At 46.4% G+C, this 19,136-nt stretch overlaps 1 protein-coding gene across 1 annotated transcript in view; it reads right to left on the bottom strand.

Annotated features, from left to right (window-relative positions):
* The window catches only part of LOC144790684 (uncharacterized), a 308,552-nt gene that overhangs the window by 114,402 nt on the left and 175,014 nt on the right, over positions 1-19,136 (bottom strand). The window contains exons 4-5 of the mRNA XM_078665408.1: positions 16,581-16,669; positions 2,612-2,750 (exon numbers count right to left, since the gene is read on the bottom strand). Of these exons, the coding sequence (XP_078521534.1) occupies positions 2,612-2,750; positions 16,581-16,669 (228 nt within the window). The remainder of the gene's footprint in view (positions 1-2,611; positions 2,751-16,580; positions 16,670-19,136) is intronic.

Raw genomic sequence — 19,136 nt, 5'->3', positions numbered from 1 at the left:
CACAGAGATGACCCGCACATGCTACTATCCCTTGATGCCGAGAAAGCTGTTGATGTTGTCCATTGGCCTTTACAGAGACAGGTCTTCTGTGAAATATGGGTTTGGCCCTAAATTCCGGGCCTAGATAGCAATGCTCTACTACAAAGACCCAGTGGCCCGGGTGAGGGTAAACAGGGAACTATACATAGAATTCACTATTGAAGGGGGCACACACAGGGGTGCCCACTATTGCTCGACCTAGTGCTAAAATCTCTAGCATGCATAGTTCGACCACACCCATGTATTACAAGGTTTAAGCAACAAGCAGCAGCGATGGGGCATGAAGGGATCTCTATATGCCAACAACATTTTAATGTGTCACACACCCATGCACAACACTCCTTGAACTCTTTCACATATTCGAACAATATGGGGCACATGCGGAATATAGGATTAATTGGGACAAATCTAGCCTATACAAGACAGGAGGCCACTTTGACACGCCGTCCCGGGACAGTTGTGACTGGACAGAGTGGTTACGCTATCTAGGTCTATATGTAACCACAAACAAGGAAGCTAGTCTAGAACACAATATTCACAGGGTCGTGGCAGATTTTCACGGGGATTGAGAAAGAAGGAAAATTATGCTGTTGACACGATTGGGTGGGGCCGCAATGTATAAGATGATAACACTACCGAAGCCTGTATACATATGACAAAATACATACTTTAATATCCCGGAGGAAATTTGTCAAGATAGTAAGTCTGGACCTTACTTTGGAATGTCCGAATGAAAAAAGGGAAGGACCCCTCTATGCCAGCTTAAAAAGTCACATATAAGGCGAGAGGAAGTGTCTCAAAATACGGGGTCCCTGGTTAAGGTACTATGTTATAGACATGGGAGACAGCGAGTGACTGCCCCAACTCACACAACCCCGTAACAGGTGACAGTCTATGTAACAACGTAACATCTGACTGTTGACCGATCACTGCCAATCCATTAGCACTGCAATTAATTGATGTAAAGTTTGAACGATTGTGCGTTCACTCCCATGTGCCTATGGTTTCTTGGAGTGTTCACAAGCTTGATAAGTTTTCAGAAAACTCAAATAAAATAGTTTGGGAAACAAAGTACTACCTTTCAAGATTTAGATTTAAACAGCAGGACTCACACAGCCTATTGGCGGCCAAAGCCATTTTATCAGTTTCTCTTTTCAGGGGGACATTTGACACTGGTTGTTTAAATGATTCAATATTGATCTGATCTATCCAAACACATGGTGGCACAAAAGACAACAGATCAGAGACATCAGAAAACGCAAGGATATGTTATTTTGCTGGCTAATTAACAGTCCAGGAGAGGATTAAATGAAAATAAGCACAGTCCAAGACTACCTTAGCATTCCACATAAAAGCTCACAATTACAGCACTCGCTGCTTCTGGCTTACAGGCTGGAACTATATGAAAGTCTGCCAAGCACTACAAAACCCAACAGGAGTATCTGCATTATAGACCAAAAATTCAGATCTCTACCTGGCTGCACTCCGAATAAGAGTACATTTGAGAGTAAAAACTTTTGGGGCTCTACAGGTTGTCCATATAACGACTGAACGAATAAGCTCAACGTCTTGGGCATATCAGAGAAGAAGACAGTATCCATGCAGAGAAAGAGCACTTAAAATCATCAGGTGATCAACCAGTCTGGCCTACTACATTTTTCATGCTCCAGTTCTAGTGTTATATGCTTTATTTTGGGATTTGGTGGGGGACGAAAATTCCATCAAAATTTTAATACCAACCTGCAGTTACATTCCCTTCAAAATTTTGACTACCAGTATATCATCAAGGTAAGTAGAAGTAGTGTTAAAGCATAAATGTTTTTTATTTCCCTATATGTGCTAGCCATGATGATACAATGGTAGCCAATATTATGGAGCAGATATGTGCGCAGATTGAAATTATTACACTTGATATTTTGGCATAACACCCTTTTTTACCCGGAATTGACATGTTGAAGTTACTAGCCTTTAATTAGAATACATCACTACTCTTTTACCCCCTTTAAGACTTTTGTGCCATAGGATCACCGATGGAGAAATACCCCTTTCAGCAGCTCTCGGTGCACACCAAGGGTTAACTAAGAGTGCTGTGGGTTTTCACACTACAGATGTGTTGTGTGTCCCTCGTGCTAGAGTTGAGGAACCCAGATCTGCAATAGTCAAACTGTATTGAGCACCGTAAAGATAAACATGTACGCCCCAGAAAATTCTTCACTTCCCTCCCTCTCCCTAGCATGAACAGTTGAAGGGGTGCAATTTAGGCAGACTGACTACGAAGGCCTATTGAATGGACATGACACATTGCATTAGGGAAAGCCACAATAGAGTCCAGTCTAGTTAAGTTGGGGGCAGAGCAGAAGGACAGTTGGGAAATGCGCTGCTTGCAACTAGGCCATGGGAGGGGTAGATCCGTCAACATCTCAACCACCCCTACATGGATAGATAGTAATCCCAGCAACAACTGACAGGCAAAACTAACCCCCATTCTGTGAACATGGAGCTACCACCATTAAACCTATGCAGCTACTACCATTTAACCTATGCAGCCACAGCTTTTACAATATATATTTACTCTGGTGCTTCAGGTCCCGTAAATGCTCTTCAGCTTTCAGAGCCCTCCGTTCCTGGTCCCTCTTCTCTTTCACGGATTTACTAAATTGCTCCTTCAGCCGAATACTGGGGCGACTTTCCACCCAGCTTTTCTTTTCGACCTTCAAAAGGAAAGAGAAGAAATAAATCACAGGGTCTGCATGAACCACAGAATAATTGAAAGGAGCCGCATACTATAGCCAATCAAGGTTACACTGAATCCTGACCTGGATCACCCTCTGTCGGATGTGTATGACGGAACCACGCATGCCATTACAACGCATGTCTTTAAACCGCAAACTTTTACCATGCATATGCCATTACCACGAAAATTTAAGTATTTCGCAGGTAAGTATATAAACTTTATATCTTTACCTCTACCATATTTTATTTGTACTGAAAAAAAAACCAAAGGTTACAGGGATGTCATAGTTAGCAAATAGTATTAAAAAACCTTCGAAATTCACACAAAAAACACAAAGGTTACAGTTTAAAGTTTTAAAAACACTCGCAATCACAGGATGAAGTCATCAGTGATGTCACTGACCAGGACATGAGTGATGTAACATGTACGGTCATAAGCAGTGCAATGCGAGAGCACAAGTTCTAGTTAGCTTAGCTAACTAGAACAGCTGAATTTCACTAGTTTTGTACGAGTGAAATCTGACCAGAACTATAACGTCCCTGTAACCTTTGGTTTTTTTCAGAGAATTTCTAAGGTTTTTTTTAACTAGCAGCCACATTTACATAGTGGTGGAGAAAGGGGGCTGGGCCTCTGACCACCTCTCAGGAATCCTGCTGTGTAGGACTTCCAAAAGGGATTCTTAGCCTCCAAGGTCCCTCAGGAGAAAAGTGGACTTCATGCCCAAACTAGTAGCGCACCATGAGCCCAGTCTGTAGAGTGATGGAGAAAGGGGGCATGGCCTCCGATCAGCCTGTTAGCAATCTTGCTGTGTGACACTTACTGGAGATAACAGGAGGGATAATTGGCCCCAAGGATCTGCCTGCTTGACAGCAGGCAGGAAAACAGATGAAGTGTGCTCCCAGCAGGCAGGAGCAGTTTTCCTACTCTGGCCCACTAGGAACGGACATAGTTTGCTCTCGCTTGGCGGGGGCTGTCAAAGCTCCCGCCAAGCGAAAGCAAACTACTATATCTGGAGGGTGGGCACCTAAGGAGCTAGGGAGCCGGCCCTGGAGGATTATGGTCCCAAGGACCATTAATGGCTCCAGCAGGGTGAGCCACTCCAGGAGGGAGGGCCAACTCTACCCCACAGTCTCACTTTGACAGTTCAGTGTTTCGGGCCATGCTCATCATAATACTTTTTGTACTTGTCATATTGGCCCAACAAATTGCTTTTAACTTCTGAAGGTGGCCATCTTACACTTTTGGAAGCATTCATCCATCTAGAGTTTCACTCCGACCTTGGCTTCCTCTGTCATCAATTCAAACACAGAAAATGTAGTCGCTTCCACTACAGTGACTCTGTAGGACCATACTGTTTTAAAAAAGTGTACCTCCCATGGATTTTCACTCCTGCAAGCAAGCTGGATGGCTACTTTTAAAAGTATTACATCGCTCTACCAACCCATTTCCATTGGGATTGCACAATTAAGTAGTTCTTTGTGCAATCCTACACATCCTTAAACATGGTATCACCCTGTTTGACAAATTGTACACCATTAACACTTATAACTGCTGGTGTACCTTCATTATGAAAAACGTCATCAAAAAAAGTTAATATCGTTTGTGTCCAACTGCTTGATACATTTTACAATCTGCCCCACAGAAAACACATTCATGAGTGTATTATACTTCCCTGAACTACAAACTGGCCCCATGATGTCCACCACCACAAATTCCCACCGACAGTCAGGAAACACAAAATTACTCATGGGACGTCTTAACGTTGAGAGTTTCATCAGCTGACATGCAAATTCCACATTCTCTCACTTCTCTTTCTATATCTACACCTTTCACAGGGCAGCAGTAGATACTCTTGACACAGACTTCTTTACAATCCCTAAATGACCTTTGTGACATGTAATTATTCTTTTCCTTCAAACTTGTGGAAGAATCAGCCTTTCGCCTTGTAACATATTGGACTCCTTGCTGGTTAATTATTTTCTCACCCCCTAAAAAGGTTTCAACTCTCCAAGTCACTCTTTGATGGCCATCCCTTTTTTATGTACTCATTGACTTCAGTGTCACATCTTTTTTACATTCATCATCCCATTTTTTCCCAAAAACCTGTCCCCCATTGACCCACACCAAAGCCACCTTTACTTCCACAAGTAAATCATCTTGCTTATCAGACATTTGGATAGGCATGCAAGACAGAAAATCTGCCATAGTATTCTTTTTACCTGGTAAGTACTCAATTCCATACATGAAATCTAGCATTCTCATTGAAATGCGGGCCAACCGAGAAGACATGGTCCATATCCACATTGGTCCACACTTTAACCAGTGGCTTATGGTGACATTTAATAGTAACTTCTTTACCCCAAATGAATGAACAGAAAGGTTTTAATGCCCATGCACATCCTAAAGCTTCACTCTCCATCACTGCATACTTTTGTTCCACTGGCGAAAGAGACCTTGAAGCATATGAAACAATTACTGCCACCCCTCCTTCATTGTACTGTGACAACCCTGCCCCAATACCTATGTTGCTGCCATCCATTGTGATCATACTTTTACCCATAGGGTTGCACCCAAGTAATGTAGGAGCTGCACAAATCACATTCTTAAATCAAACTCACTTTCACAATCCATTAGACCATACAAATGTAACTTTGATTTTTAAGTATTTGTCCGATATGAAACTTCCTCAGAGAAATTCTTAACACATTTGGAGAAAAATTCTACCAAGCCAAGGAAGGATTTCACCTCCTCCTTACTTTTGGGACATGGGGCATCTCTAATAGCTTCCACCAGTTTACTCTTTGGTTGATTCTCTACCATACTGATCTCATGTCCCAAGTATGTTGCCTGTCTCTGCGAATTTGCACTTTGAATACTCCACAGTGAGACTATATTTGTCTAACAAAGACCAAACTAGTTTGAGTTTTAAATCATGGTCATTCCAGTCCTTTTCCATCACCAGTATGCCATCTTGAAACAACAATACACGACTATACTTTCCAATGATGTGAAACATCAACTGTTCGAACACCCTAGCCGCAAGTCCAAATAGCACCATTTTAAATTGATGACACTACAAGCGAGATTAACAAAATGTACTTTTTGCTTTCATCGCATAAGGGAATCTGACGGTATGTTTGCTTTGCAGTAAATCAATAGTGGAGAAAAATTCCATGCCTCTAGTCTTGGTTAACATCCCATTGATTATGGGTAAAGGGAATTGGTCACTTCAAATATTATTATGTAGCTAGTGTAAATTGACAATCTGATTTTGCTAGTAGCTTTCCGGGCAATAACTAACAGAGCGACTCACTCTGCTGACTCCATCGGTTCTATAATAGCCTCATTAACGAGATGCTCCAATTCACCTTTCACCTCCTCCCTCACAGACGCAGGAATATTGGAAAGCTTGAGAATCTTGGGAATGGCATTTTCCGTCAGCAATATTTTGTGTTCAAAACCAACCATCCTCCCAATACTTTCCGCAAACACACCTGGAAACTCCACACACTTTTTTCCAATAACTCCCCACTCATCTAGCACTACTACCTATTCAACACCATTAGGATCCAAAATAATGTTAAAATTCCTTTGGTCCTTCCATCCCTATAACTGAAGGGCCTTTCTTTGATGCATATACTTAATCTATGTATTTCCTGATTTTAAATCTAGAAACTAAATTCCTATACTCCCAACATTTCTATGGTTTCTCTAATATACCTCTCCATGTCCGTTTCAAAAAGAAGCATTCCAACTTTTTTTTATTTTTTATTGGTCTTTCCATATAGACTCATTTATAAAATTGTAAATGGTGAACCAGTATCCGCAGCAATGCGGATCCCAACTCCCCTGAATTTCATACAAAACATAGGCTTACTTTTGTCATTACCAGTCTCAATATTCAAAACCACCTTTTCTCTCACATTCAACAGACCAATATCCTCCACGTCTGCATCCTCCTCACTCGTGGACTCTGTCCACTTCAATACATTTGACTTTCTCTTGTTTGCATGCCTTTAGTTTACAAACACACAAAATGCCCAAATGTCCCCACATGCACTGAATTTCTGCTTAATAGTGGAGCAATTTCTGTAATTCGCTAGGTGGTTATTACTGTGGCACATATAACTCCTAAACTCTTTGCTCGCATAGGTTTTCCTGTCCACTCTCGAATAATTCTTTCCTAGCTTCAGCTACGTTGGATTTGACTACTTTGGGTTCGTTTGATATGACTAGCTACAATCTGATGTTCCTTATTAACTTTCTTTAGTGCATCTTCCAGACCACTCAGCCTTTATTAAAAAAGACATTACATCTTTTAAAGGACTACCTCCACTAATACACAATCTTTTTTGGATTGATGGATCATGAGCATTCATTACTACCTGATCTCTTAAAAGTTCTTCTTGCATGCCACCAAATCGACAATCCAATCCAAGTTCTCTCAAATCAGATACGTAATCATCAATAGACTCAGTCCACTCTTGTTTCCTGTGGAACAAATTGTAATACGTTCTACCAATACAAAACTTGGAGAAAAATATGAATCTAATTATCTAAAGACTTCACTGAAAGCACTCATCCATTCTTAACTCCCGGGGGACCTAAGGAGTGAAGTAGTAATCCTTTTTTCCTTTCTGACGACAATTTGTTTGCATGGTCAATTGTAGCAATATAATTCAAGAAATATTCTTTCCATTGTAACCAAGGAACTGGCTGCTCTCTAGGAACATACAAAAACTCCTTATGTGGATCCAACATAATAGCTGGTCCAGGAGTTGACATGTTATCAGTGGTCTAGTTCTAAGGATGGCCTTAGTACAATCTTCACCATCAATTACGGTACGATATACTTGCAGAAAGAAAATAATATTTCTAAACCATAAAATAGAATTGCAACAAGTTGTATCTATGTAGATTGGGAAACAAGAACGAAATGTGACTATTAAATGCAATACAGTAACTGAAATAAAAGAGAAATGTCACTGCCAATATGCTGTGCGCTTTACTTTGAAAATGCTGTCCGTGTCAGTGTATTAAACAAGAGGATGAAACATTAATACCTGTGTGTGTCAGCGAGTCAACACACCATTTTTAGATGGTACTATGCAGTAAGCGCTAGTAGTACCTTACAATAAAGTTGCAGTAAGCTGTGCATGTCAGTGAATCAACAAACTTTCTTCCAATGGCACCAGTACGGGTGGAGTATCACGCATTGATGGAAAAATAGCTGGTGTGCCATGGTGTGTGAAGACTTATGTCTGATGCCAGCCTCAACTACAGCACAATCTATCACCTCATAAACACCAAGATGGCTGCCCGAAGTCTGCACTGCTGTGATGTACATTGCGTATGCGGGAAGAATGTCAATACATGCAGACACCGTAAAGCCTGAATAGCGCATCGTAGAATTCAAGACATGCCGGTAGTGCACAGAATCTGCATTGTGAGAGTGTTGCCAGGAAACAAAGTTCGCAAATGCAAAGCTCACACGCAAAGTTGCAGATGGGGAGCACAGGGGACGCGAGCACGAAATAAAATTGGGTAAAATACGCCTCACCAGAGTACGGTGCTGACCAATCCAGGCATGGTCAAGAGATCCAAGGATCAGTTTATGGAGAACCAATCGTGGCCAAAAGAAACAATTCCCATCAAGTCCGTCGCAGCTGCAGGAAACTTCGATAAGGAAACACGTACAGACACACGAGTCACGTTCGTTCTGTGCTTCGCCAGTTAAGTGTAATAAATACACTACACATAAGTAACACTTTATTGTAACTAGGCAGGACATATAAAACAGGATACTGGCTGCAGCAACTCCAAGCGTCTTTCTCCCTAGTTGATACTGTCACCCAACATAGCTCTGTGTCATAGTAACATTCTACACATACCCAACACAACACTGCCCTTAGGGAGGGGGGCCGCAAACACCTCCCATCCCCTTTTCTTTCATGTATGCTTACTCTTGGGACCTGCCCCACCCGGGGGCTGATCATTAAATCAGACTGGGAGGCCACACTCATTTTTAGTAATCTTTGCCATGGATTCGCAAATCTTAACGATTTTGAAACAAAAACTTTAAAAAAAAAGTTATAAAAATAATGCTTTTCAGCCATAGTCCCTGGGGGACCCCAGTTCCAGATCTAGGAGATCAGGCAAGATACCCTGCCCCCTTTACTTATTTACTTCCGTGTTGAAATTTTGGCAGCCAATCAGATCTCAGCACGAGATCAGCAGATTCGTGGAGGGTCCGCAACCCTAGATATACAAATTTGGTGTTCCTTTAAAATCTGAACTTCTGAACGGTTTTACACCAAATAACAAAACGCAAACTTTCTGGACCAAAAGTAACCTTTCTGCAAATTAGGTTTAATTCCGCCCAGTGGGACACTTTTTTGACCCCTTTTTTGCCCCCTCAGCCCCCGCTTGACGACTCACCACAAACCTTTCCATACACAACTTTTGGGGAAAAGTTTGTGAAGATTCATCGAAGGCACCAAAGTTACAAGCAAATCTATGGAAAATAGGTCCCAACTATGACTCCCAGTAGGTTAGATTTATATATTACCTACTGGCGGTCGCCAGTAGGTAGTTATAGTTAGGACCTTGTTTCTATTCAAAAAGCGTTTTTTCTTTTCCCAATAACTTTGGTGCCGGTTGACGAATCTTTGCGAAATTTTCAAAACTAGTGGGGTGCTCCGGTCCGCTCCTATCTTAAAAGTTTCGGGTTGATTTGGCAAGCCGGGGCTGAGAAAAAAAAGAGGGTCCCAAAACGTGTTTACTCCATGTTAATTCCCATAGGAAACTTTAGACACAGCTACAGCCTGAACTGCTAAACGGAATTACAGCAAATTTGGCAAAAAGGTAGCCCTTCTTTCAGAAAGAACTCTGTTAAATGGTGTAAATCCGTTCAGTAGTTCCTGGGAGATTAAAAAAAGAGGTCGAAGAATGCATTTCCCATAGGAAACTTTACACACAGCTACAGCAGCTCGAACTGCTGAACGGAATTACACCAAATTTGGCAAAAAGATAGTGCTTGGTTCAGAAAGCACTTTTTTTAAATGGTGTAAATCCGTTCAGTAGTTGCAGAGAAAATAAAAAATAAAGTTGATATATGGAGGCGTGGTAGATCCGCGCACCCTGCCGATCACGAGCTGCTTTCTAATTGGCTGGCAACACTTCAAACGAGGAAGTGTTGGCAGCCATCTTGTGGCTCGGTAGAACCGAGGCACAAGATAAGAGAAAAACAAATGCGCAAAACAAGAAAAGGGGGCAGGGTAGAAACACCCTGACCCCCTAGGCCTGCTTTGGGGGTCCCACAAGGCTCCCCAGGGCCCAAAAAAGCTTTACAAAAAAAGAAATCAGCGGGATGTGGAGAATCCGCGGACCTGGCCACGAAAATAAAAAAACATAGCGCCGGCTCCCGTGCTTCATTATTAATTAGCCCCTGGGTTGGCCAAGTCCTGGGGCATGCCAAATTTGCAGGGGCCCACACGGACCCCTGCAGCCCTGGGGACTGCCACCCCTCCGGGGCTTTTTTATATGTGAGGCCCCCCCAAGTCCCAGGGACCGCCACCCCCAGGGCTTTCATTAATTATTGTGCAGGGGCACACGGCCCCCCGCTGCTCCGGGGACTGCCACCCCCCCAGGCTTTAAAAAAAATACCTGTGTGGGGGGGGGGGCGTCGAGCCCCCCTACACACGCCAGAGGACCACCACCTCCCCGGGGCACTAATATGTAGATTTGGGGGTCCATTAAGGACCCCCGAGCCCTAGGGACCACCACCTCCCCAGGGCTGTGTACACATTAGGAGGGGAGCTGCACGGCCCCCCTCCTGGAGCCTGTGATGGTCCTGGGGACCGCCACCCCCCCAGGGCCGGCTCCTGCAGTGTCCCGGGGTGTGCACACCCGGGACACTGCGGTTTGCTATGACAGGGCGTGAGCCTCGCGGCTCCTGCCCTGTCATAGCAAACACTGGTTTGGATTTTGGAAGAGAGAGCAGGAAACCTGGTCTCTCTTCCAAAATCCAAACCGGATTGCTTTTCCACATGGGGAGCTACATGTCAGCAGCTCCCCATGCGGAAAGGAAATCCAGGCTCCCGCAGGACACGGGGAGCAGGCAGGGACCGTGGGGGAATTGGGGCTCCCCCCACGGTCCCCAACGAGAGGCCAGGCCCCGGGGGATGGGGTCCCTAGGGCCAGGATTGGCCACGGGAGGAGGGGCCCACGCAGCCCCCTTCACGTTAATTTTTTTTGGTTTAAAAGGGATCAGGCCATGGGGGATGGGGTACCCAGGGCCCCAAATAAGGGGAAAGAAGGGGGGGGGCACAGCCCCCTTCTAACAAACAAAAGACCGCGATCGTGCCAGAGGCCCCGCCCCCTCCCAGAAACACTCTGAAAACGTGCCCTGTGGCGCGTTTTAAATTGGGGAATTAATTCCCCTTCAATCCTGGTGGTCTCTGGCGAACAACTAGCCCACCAGGTACCTCCAGTAAGAGCCACAGGGCTGCGTTGCACAGAGGTGGTCCGGGCCTCGCCCTTTTCTACACCGCTGGGCAACGCAGCTCTATGGCGCTTACTGGAGGTACCTGGTGGGTTAGGTGGACCCCAGGGACCCTCAAAATTCAAGGGGACTTAGTCCCCCAACTTAAAATAGCCACTGGCACGTTTGCACAGTGGTGAAGAGAAGGAGGGAGCGGGACCTGAGGTTACTTGTGCAAACACGCCCTGTGGTGCGTTTTAAGTTGGGGAATTAATTCCTCTTCAATCCTGAGGGTCCCTGGGGGCCAACTAGCCCTCCAGGTACCTCCAGTAAACACCATAGAGCTGCGTTGCAGAGTGGTGTAAAAAGGGGCGTGGCCTATGAACACTTATCTGCAACGCAGCTCCCTGGTGCATACTAGAGGTACCTGGTTGGCTAGGTGGCCCCCAAGGACACTCCGGATTGAGGAGGAATTAATTCCCCAACTTTGCACACATGTCACCTCAGGCCTCGCCCCCTTCCTTCACCACTGTGCAAAAGCGCCCCCTGGCGAGTTGTAAGTTGGGGATTTAGTTCCCCTTTAATATGGAGGATCCCTGGGGGCCAACTAGCCCAACAGGTACCTCCAGTATGCGCCAGGGAGCTGCGTTGCAGAGAGGTGATCACCACTCTGCAGTGCAGCTCTGTGGCGTTTACTGGAGGTACCTGGTGAGCTAGTCGGACCCCAGGGACCGTAGGATTCAAGGGGCCTCTGCACAGTTGTAAAGGGAGGGGGCGGGCCAGAGGTGACGTGTGCAAACACACCCGGTGGCACGCTTTAAGTTGGGGACTTAAGTCCCCTTCAATCCTGAGGGCCCCAGGGGGCCAACTAGGCCACCAGGTACCTCCAGTAAGCACCACAGGCCTGCATTAAAGAGAGATGGTCCAAGCCATGCCCCTTTTTACACCTCTGTGCAATGCAGCTCTGTGGCGCTTACTGGAGGTACCTAGTGGCTAGTTGGACCCCAGGGACCCTCAGGATTCAAGGGGACTTAATCTCCCAACTTAAAACAGCCACCGGGCGCATTTGCACACATGCCTCAGGCCTCCCTCCCTTCACCACTGGGCAAACGTGCCCCGTGGCGCGTTTTAAGAGGTAGTTTTAATCCCCTTGCCCTATTATGTACTAGTGCCTTACAAAGGAGGTCATGCTAATCACAGGGGTACCCCAACGCATAGTGTTCCCTAGTGTATGTAGGTGTTTTCACTGTATTCTAAGTGTCTTTTAGCATAGCACTGACTCTAGGCCTGGTTAGTCAGAGTCAGTTTCCACCAGTACCAGTCAGAAAAAGTTGCGGGTACAGGATGATTTTGCAACAAGGCCTTTTTCTGCTCCTCTGTTGGGTATTTCTGCACATGTCTCGCTTCTTCCTGCACTTTTCTTAGTCTTTTTGGACTTCTGTTGCCTCTTTCTGCAATTCTTTTGCTTCTTTCTGTGCGTTTTTCTTATTTCTTCACTTGTCCAACCTCTGTAGGCATAGTTAGAAATGAGCATTTAAAAAACCTTTGAAATTCACTGAAAAAAAAAAAACAGGACTGAGAGGCCGAGAGAGTGCACTCCCGAGCCCGCACCCCGCCCAGGTATTGATCCACGTTACCTGGGGGCGCGACCAGACTCCTCTCCTCCTTCAGCGAACTGGGCCTATCGTGCAGAACTCTCTCAATGGGCCTCAGTGGCTCAGCCTGGCAGATCAGCTCCTCTGGGGATGCCGGTCCGGGCCGTGACTTTTAGGAAGGTCTCAGGTTACCGCAGGACACACGTACCCCATGCCCCTGAGATTACTTTTTCTCCAGGAGCACGTTCACCACTGCACCCTCCGGGTCTCTTCTGGCATGAAGCCACACTCACAACACTGATGGGACTCCACGACGACTCAAAGTGCACATTCACCAAGTACTCCTTCCTGCGGTCTCAATTGGCACCAAGACACGCACACAGCGTTGCAGAGACTCACTTTCCTTCGGTGCACACGATGATCAGCCAATCACCAAAGCACGCACACTACTTCACTGAGACTTTCTCCATCTCCCGTGTCCCGATATCCAGGCACTCTTAACCAACGCCTTCGGCTGCACCACGACACGCTCACCGTGTCCGAGCCTAACTTCTCAGGTGCACTCGATTACCAGGCACTCTTCACCAACTCCAATGCACCCTGACATGCACCCTGCGCATCCAAGACTTGCTCCACTTCCGATGCACACGTTGGTCAGGCGATCCTCACCAATGCCTCATGTACACCACAAAACGCACCCTGCGCGTCCGAGCCTCACTCCACCTCCGATGCACACGCCGACCAGATGCTCTTCACCGATTCAGAAAAGGGGGTGGTGATGAACAGAGTGTTTGAATTAAGCAGACCACTCTTACCCAGTCCAAAGATCAGGGCTTGATCCATCACCGTTTTTTAGCTCACTGCACCATCCCAGCTCAGAACCTGGCTACATGCAAATTAGTCTGTTCCTGTCCCAGTGCATGATGGGAACAGGGCAAACCAAACTACCAAGCCAATTCTTATACTGGGAAGGAAACAAGCTTCCGGGGACCGGTTTCTGGCATTTCAGCTGTCGTCGGCCCGGCTTGCTTGAATTTGCATGTAGCCAGGTTCTGAACTGGGATGGTGCAGTGAACTAAAAAACGGTGATGATCAAGCCCTGATCTTTTGACTGGGTAGGAGTGTTCTGCTTAATTCAGATACTCTGTCCATCACCACCCCCTTTTGAATCGTTTTGGCCACCACAAGTGTGGAAGGGTATGCTCAGATGTGAGTCCCTTGCTCACTGCACCATCAGGATTCAAGCAAGCCGGGCCGAAGACGGCTGTAATGCCAGAAACCGGTCCCCGGAAGCTGGTTTCCTTTCCAGTAAAGAATTGGCTTGGTAGTTTGGTCTGCCCTGTTCCCATGATGCACTGGGCCAGGGTCAGACTAATTTGCATGGAGCCAGATTCTGAACTGGGATGGTGCAGTGAACTAAAAAACCGTGATGGATCAAGCCCTGATCTTTTGACTTGGTAGGAGTGTTCTGCTTAATTCAGATACTCTGTCCATCACCACCCCCTTTTGAATCAGATGCTCTTCACCAGCACCTGCGGTGCACCACGACACGCACCCTGCATGGCAGAGTCTCACTTCAGCTTCGGTGCACACGCTGTCCAGGAACTCTTCACTAACGCCTGCGGTGCACCACGACACGCACCCAGCCAATCCGAGACTCACTACACCTGCAATGCCAAAGTTGACTAGGCTCTCTTCACCTGTGCCTCCTGCGCTCCACGACATGCACCCAGCGCGTCCGATTCCCACTCCTTTGCGTGTCCAAGGTCACAGGGCACACCTTCAGAGGGTCTCAAGCTGCCACAACACATGCCCACCGCGTAACTTGAAACTTCTCCGGAACGGTTATGTTCCTTTGTTTCCAAACAGGGAGCCAGTTTACCTCGGGCCCTTGGGGTTACAAGACACAGCACAAAGCACAGTCTTCGTCAAGCAGGAGGACCCAGTGCCCAAAGCACAATCCCAACAGCCTCTTCCTTGGTTAAAACAGCAAACTGCAGACCAACCCCAGATCACAAAGCAAGGTTTGGTCTTTCCCAGCAGTCTCTTCAGTTGTTCCTTCCTTAGCAGAGGTTCCTCTTGACCATGAAATGGGTCTAAGCCTTTTCAGTCTCAATCCATTTTGGTTTCATTCCAACATTCAGGGGTTTCAGCTCTCCTAGTTATACCCCTTAATGTCTTTGAAGTTAGTTGTGCTCAGGGGTCCATGACCCCTCACCAATTCAGTTCTGGGAGTCTCCCTCCCAGTGTCACCTTTCTCCCTTTGATAATGGGGGTCTAGATCCTTAATCACTCAGGAGATGGGTCAATTGTTTTATAGCAGCAACCTAGGCATCTTCACCTCCCAGGGCTTCTCCTCGCCTACTCTCCAGCTCAGCCTGGTGCCATCTCAACCCCTCCCTTGAGTCAAGACCTCCCCCAGCTATTCTCAGATCCAGACAGTCAATCCACAATCAATAGCGACACAGAAATGCTTAAAGCACAAATCTCAGCTACTTTCTAAAAGAGTGGTTTCTGAAAGAGTGGTTTCTGAACACAGTGACAAAACCACTTTCTTAGAAAGATGGGTTATGACACCGAGTTCATACATACTAAGTTTCACCTCTCCATTATAAACTTACAGGAAACTAGGCTACCAAAATAGAAAACCCAGCCTCCCCCATTCTGTCCTATGGGCAGAATGGCCTTTCACCAGTGAAAACTAAATGGAGTGTTTTTCACGGTCAGGACATAGCACACAACTCAGTATATGTCCTGCCTTTTACTTACACTGCACCCTGCCCAGGAGTTACCCAGGACCTACCCCATGTGTGCCCAATGTGTATGCAAAAGGGAAAGTAAGACCTGACAAGTGGTTGCACTTGCCAGAACATGCTAACTTAGCAAACTGTGCGCAGGCCCTACACTGCAGGCCCGAGTTCCCTTCGCTGCGCGCCTTTGCATTACTAGCCCTGGCACGCACAGTGCACATCAATACAGACTTTACTAGTAAGGCAAACATACCAATCATGGACAACCGATTACCATTACACTTTACATAGGGAACACTTGTACTTAGACTCTGATCAGCAGTGGCAAAGTACCCAAAGCATCTAAATTGGCAACTATGTCAGGGAATCGGTCTAGGGGGAAAGCAAAAAGTTTAGGGAACTTTAGCCAAAAAGGCTAAGCCCTACAACACCCATACCCATATTTACATATAAAGGCTTTATATTTACCTGCGAAATACTTACATTTGTGTTGTAAAGTGATGTGTGGTAAAGGCATAAGTGTTTTCAGATTTTGCGTGGCAAAGCCATATGCACTGTAATGGATGCGTGGTAATGGTATTGCGTGGTAACTGACCCGTTGTAAAGGCCGCTTCCCCCTCTGTAATTCAAGGACTAAAACTCAGACTTATTCATCCTCGGGCCATGGCAGCAACTCCTGCTAACGTATCTGCAACCACAGAGCTTTACCAAATGACAACAAACTAGAAGTGCAGTGAATATTCAAATACTTGAGTTCAAATGCAATCCACGTACCTTCTTACATCTCAGAACCATCTGAGGCTGGGGACAGCATGTGCAAGTGCTAAAAGAACTCAATACTTGCTGATCTCGCGCCCTCAAGTTGTTAGGTTGTAGTGCCATTTTCTTATTTGTACACTATTAAACAGAAGACTGAGCCCACCTTGACTACTGGATCAACCATGCAATATGTATAATGCTTCCCTCATTCATTCCCCTACCTCAGGGCACATTAGATCTTCCAACTCATTGACTCGCAGGCTGATCTCTTTATTTCTCCGCAGCACCAAGTTAAGCTCATCCTCAAGGTCTGAATGGTAAAAATAAAAAACATTGAGACATTATTACAATTTCATTCCACTTTTCAGACTACAGGGACATTCAACAATGAACAGCTCAATCTTTTATTTGAAATGTTCTAACAAATGGTCTCAGTGTTGCAAGGCAAGCTGGTTTAAAGTCAATTTTCTACTGCACAGGTTTATTGTTTTTTGAATGTTTCATGGATAATTGTCCTAATAAACTTTTTTTCTAACAGAACCATGATTTGAAGGTACCTGCCATTCGGTTAGCCCTGAAAGACCATACCAAGGGCAGAGAGAACTCAGGCGGCATCCTGGACTTCCTTTGAGCCAACCTTAGAGGCACTTCCATTTCAGCCCCCTTACCAATAATATGGTCAGATCAATATGCTATACCGTTCTGTTCGCCTCTCCCCTCCACTTAAAGCATGATCACTCAAGCCACCTCCTACCTCTCTCTTGGGATAATTTTATATCATACAAATTCATGAATGCACTTAACCCCCTCCCCCAAGGTCCCACCTAGATACTTTGTCTGCCTCAAAAATAGACTAGACTCTGGCGTGGCCAACAGCCGAGCAAGATGGCCGCATAGTAGTGTGGTTCCGGCAAACCGCATCAGTTAATTGCACAATCTGCATATTTATCCGGGGTCACTTGAGCTGCACACGTTTGAAATAAAACCAGAACCCGGTGGGAGAGAATCAAGAGTGGCAGCAGGAGAATCGAGTGCAGAGGAACGGATATCGGCTCGACTTTGATCAACGCCGTTGGGCCTCTCCTTCGTGCACTGTGAAGCAGAGGTGCCTGTGAGGCCAGCACAAGGTGCGTGAATGGATTGTCCCAGATGGGCGAGGTTGGACGAAGCGAGGACTCCCTCCGTCTGGCAAAGCCAAGGCCCAGAATCTAGCACTGGTGAGCGCGCATGAGCTGGTGAATTCCCCAGCCTGGGGAGATAGCCAACACTTGCCCCTGACGATTCACGGGGGCATAAAAGAGGAAAGCCTACCGCTCACAACAGGAAAGAACACTAGGGCAGCAGAGAGATTGACTAGGGAAGCAACGAGCTGAGGCGCCAGCAAGAACCAGTGCAAATAGTGGACTCCCTCATGCAAGCGCACGTAAAACGGGCCCTGCAGACGTAGGCACTCCTGCGAAGCTCAAATCACCGCTACTGCTATCAGAAGATACTTCTAACCCTGGGAAGCAAGCGGAGCCACACGGGGTGATGACTCAGTGGCTCAGAGACACACAGCCAGAACTGACCAGGTATTGAGAGGGCACAAAGGCAAGGGCACAAAGGCATTGGGAGGCATCGGCAGACACCTGGCACTGCGTGAAGGAGACGGTGGTGCGATTAAGTGGAATCTAGGACTCCCAAGCATAGATCCGTGGGATACAGGGAAAAGACACAGAGAGCAATAGAGAAGCTGATTATAATCAATGCTCTGAGGCGCCAAACGGGCAAGACAGCTATAAAAGATAGACCTCAGCAACAAAACCTGACAGGCCGACGAGTTTGAATAGCCTCGGGCAGGCGGCGGAGAATAGCTGGATCAGGAGCACCACCCAGACAAACTGAGGGCCCACCAAGTTCTGAGATGGCAGGAGGGAGGAATGGCAAATCAGTAATGCAAACTAAACTAGACAAGTAGGCTTGGCAGAAAGGAAATGGCATGCAGGAGAAAGACGCTGCTGAACTGACAGTGAAATCGCATGCGCCAGACAATCAGAGTTGACTACAAGATATCATGACAGCAATCACCACGGTAAGAACGTCGTTGGAAAATTGAATGGATGGTGGGGCAAGATGGCGCCCGCTGTAGCAGACGTGTAGGTCGAGCGTTCTTGCCAGCTAACGAGACAGCAACTTTTTTGATACAATGTTGCAGTAATGTGACTTTGGACTCGAGAAACATAGTTCAGTTGGTGTTTTTTGTTTCCAGAAGCTCTCCAACACTCCTACCTTCTTCGTTGGGTCGCTTTCAAGGTGAGAATCGGCGGCCCCGGCGGTCCCTGCTGATCCAGCCTCTCCGAAAAGCTGTGTGTGTGGGCAGATACGGACCTGGACAGCTAGACGTTTCAGTGCTGAGGAAGCGTGGAAGAAAGCGCGGTTAGTTTAAACGCGCTAGAAATGTTCTACTCTGTTTGCTGGCGGAAAAGTCTGCTTGTAGGAGGAAAGCCGGTCGGTGCTTAAAACGTGAAATATGCCCCTTAAGGCAGGACGCTGCAGACCTCACGCCCAAGAAATTGCGCGGGACGCTGCTCAGGACGTGGGAGGCACAGGAATCGCGGAGACCACGGGAGCAAATGCAGGAGCTGGAACTGCCGCTGCTGCCAGTTTGGAGGTGAGAGCTGATGGTGCTTCAAATATACTGGCCATTGATGAAAATGGGGTAACCCAAAAGGATACGGACCTGGGTATACTGCGGTAAGAAAAACAATGGTCCAGACGATTTGGTGCGACCACAAGGA

Source organism: Lissotriton helveticus, chromosome 11, assembly GCF_964261635.1.
Source record: "Lissotriton helveticus chromosome 11, aLisHel1.1, whole genome shotgun sequence".
Classification (NCBI taxonomy): domain Eukaryota; kingdom Metazoa; phylum Chordata; class Amphibia; order Caudata; family Salamandridae; genus Lissotriton; species Lissotriton helveticus.
The sequence above is the reverse complement of the archived record's forward strand: the minus strand, read 5'-3'. Positions and strand labels throughout refer to the sequence as shown.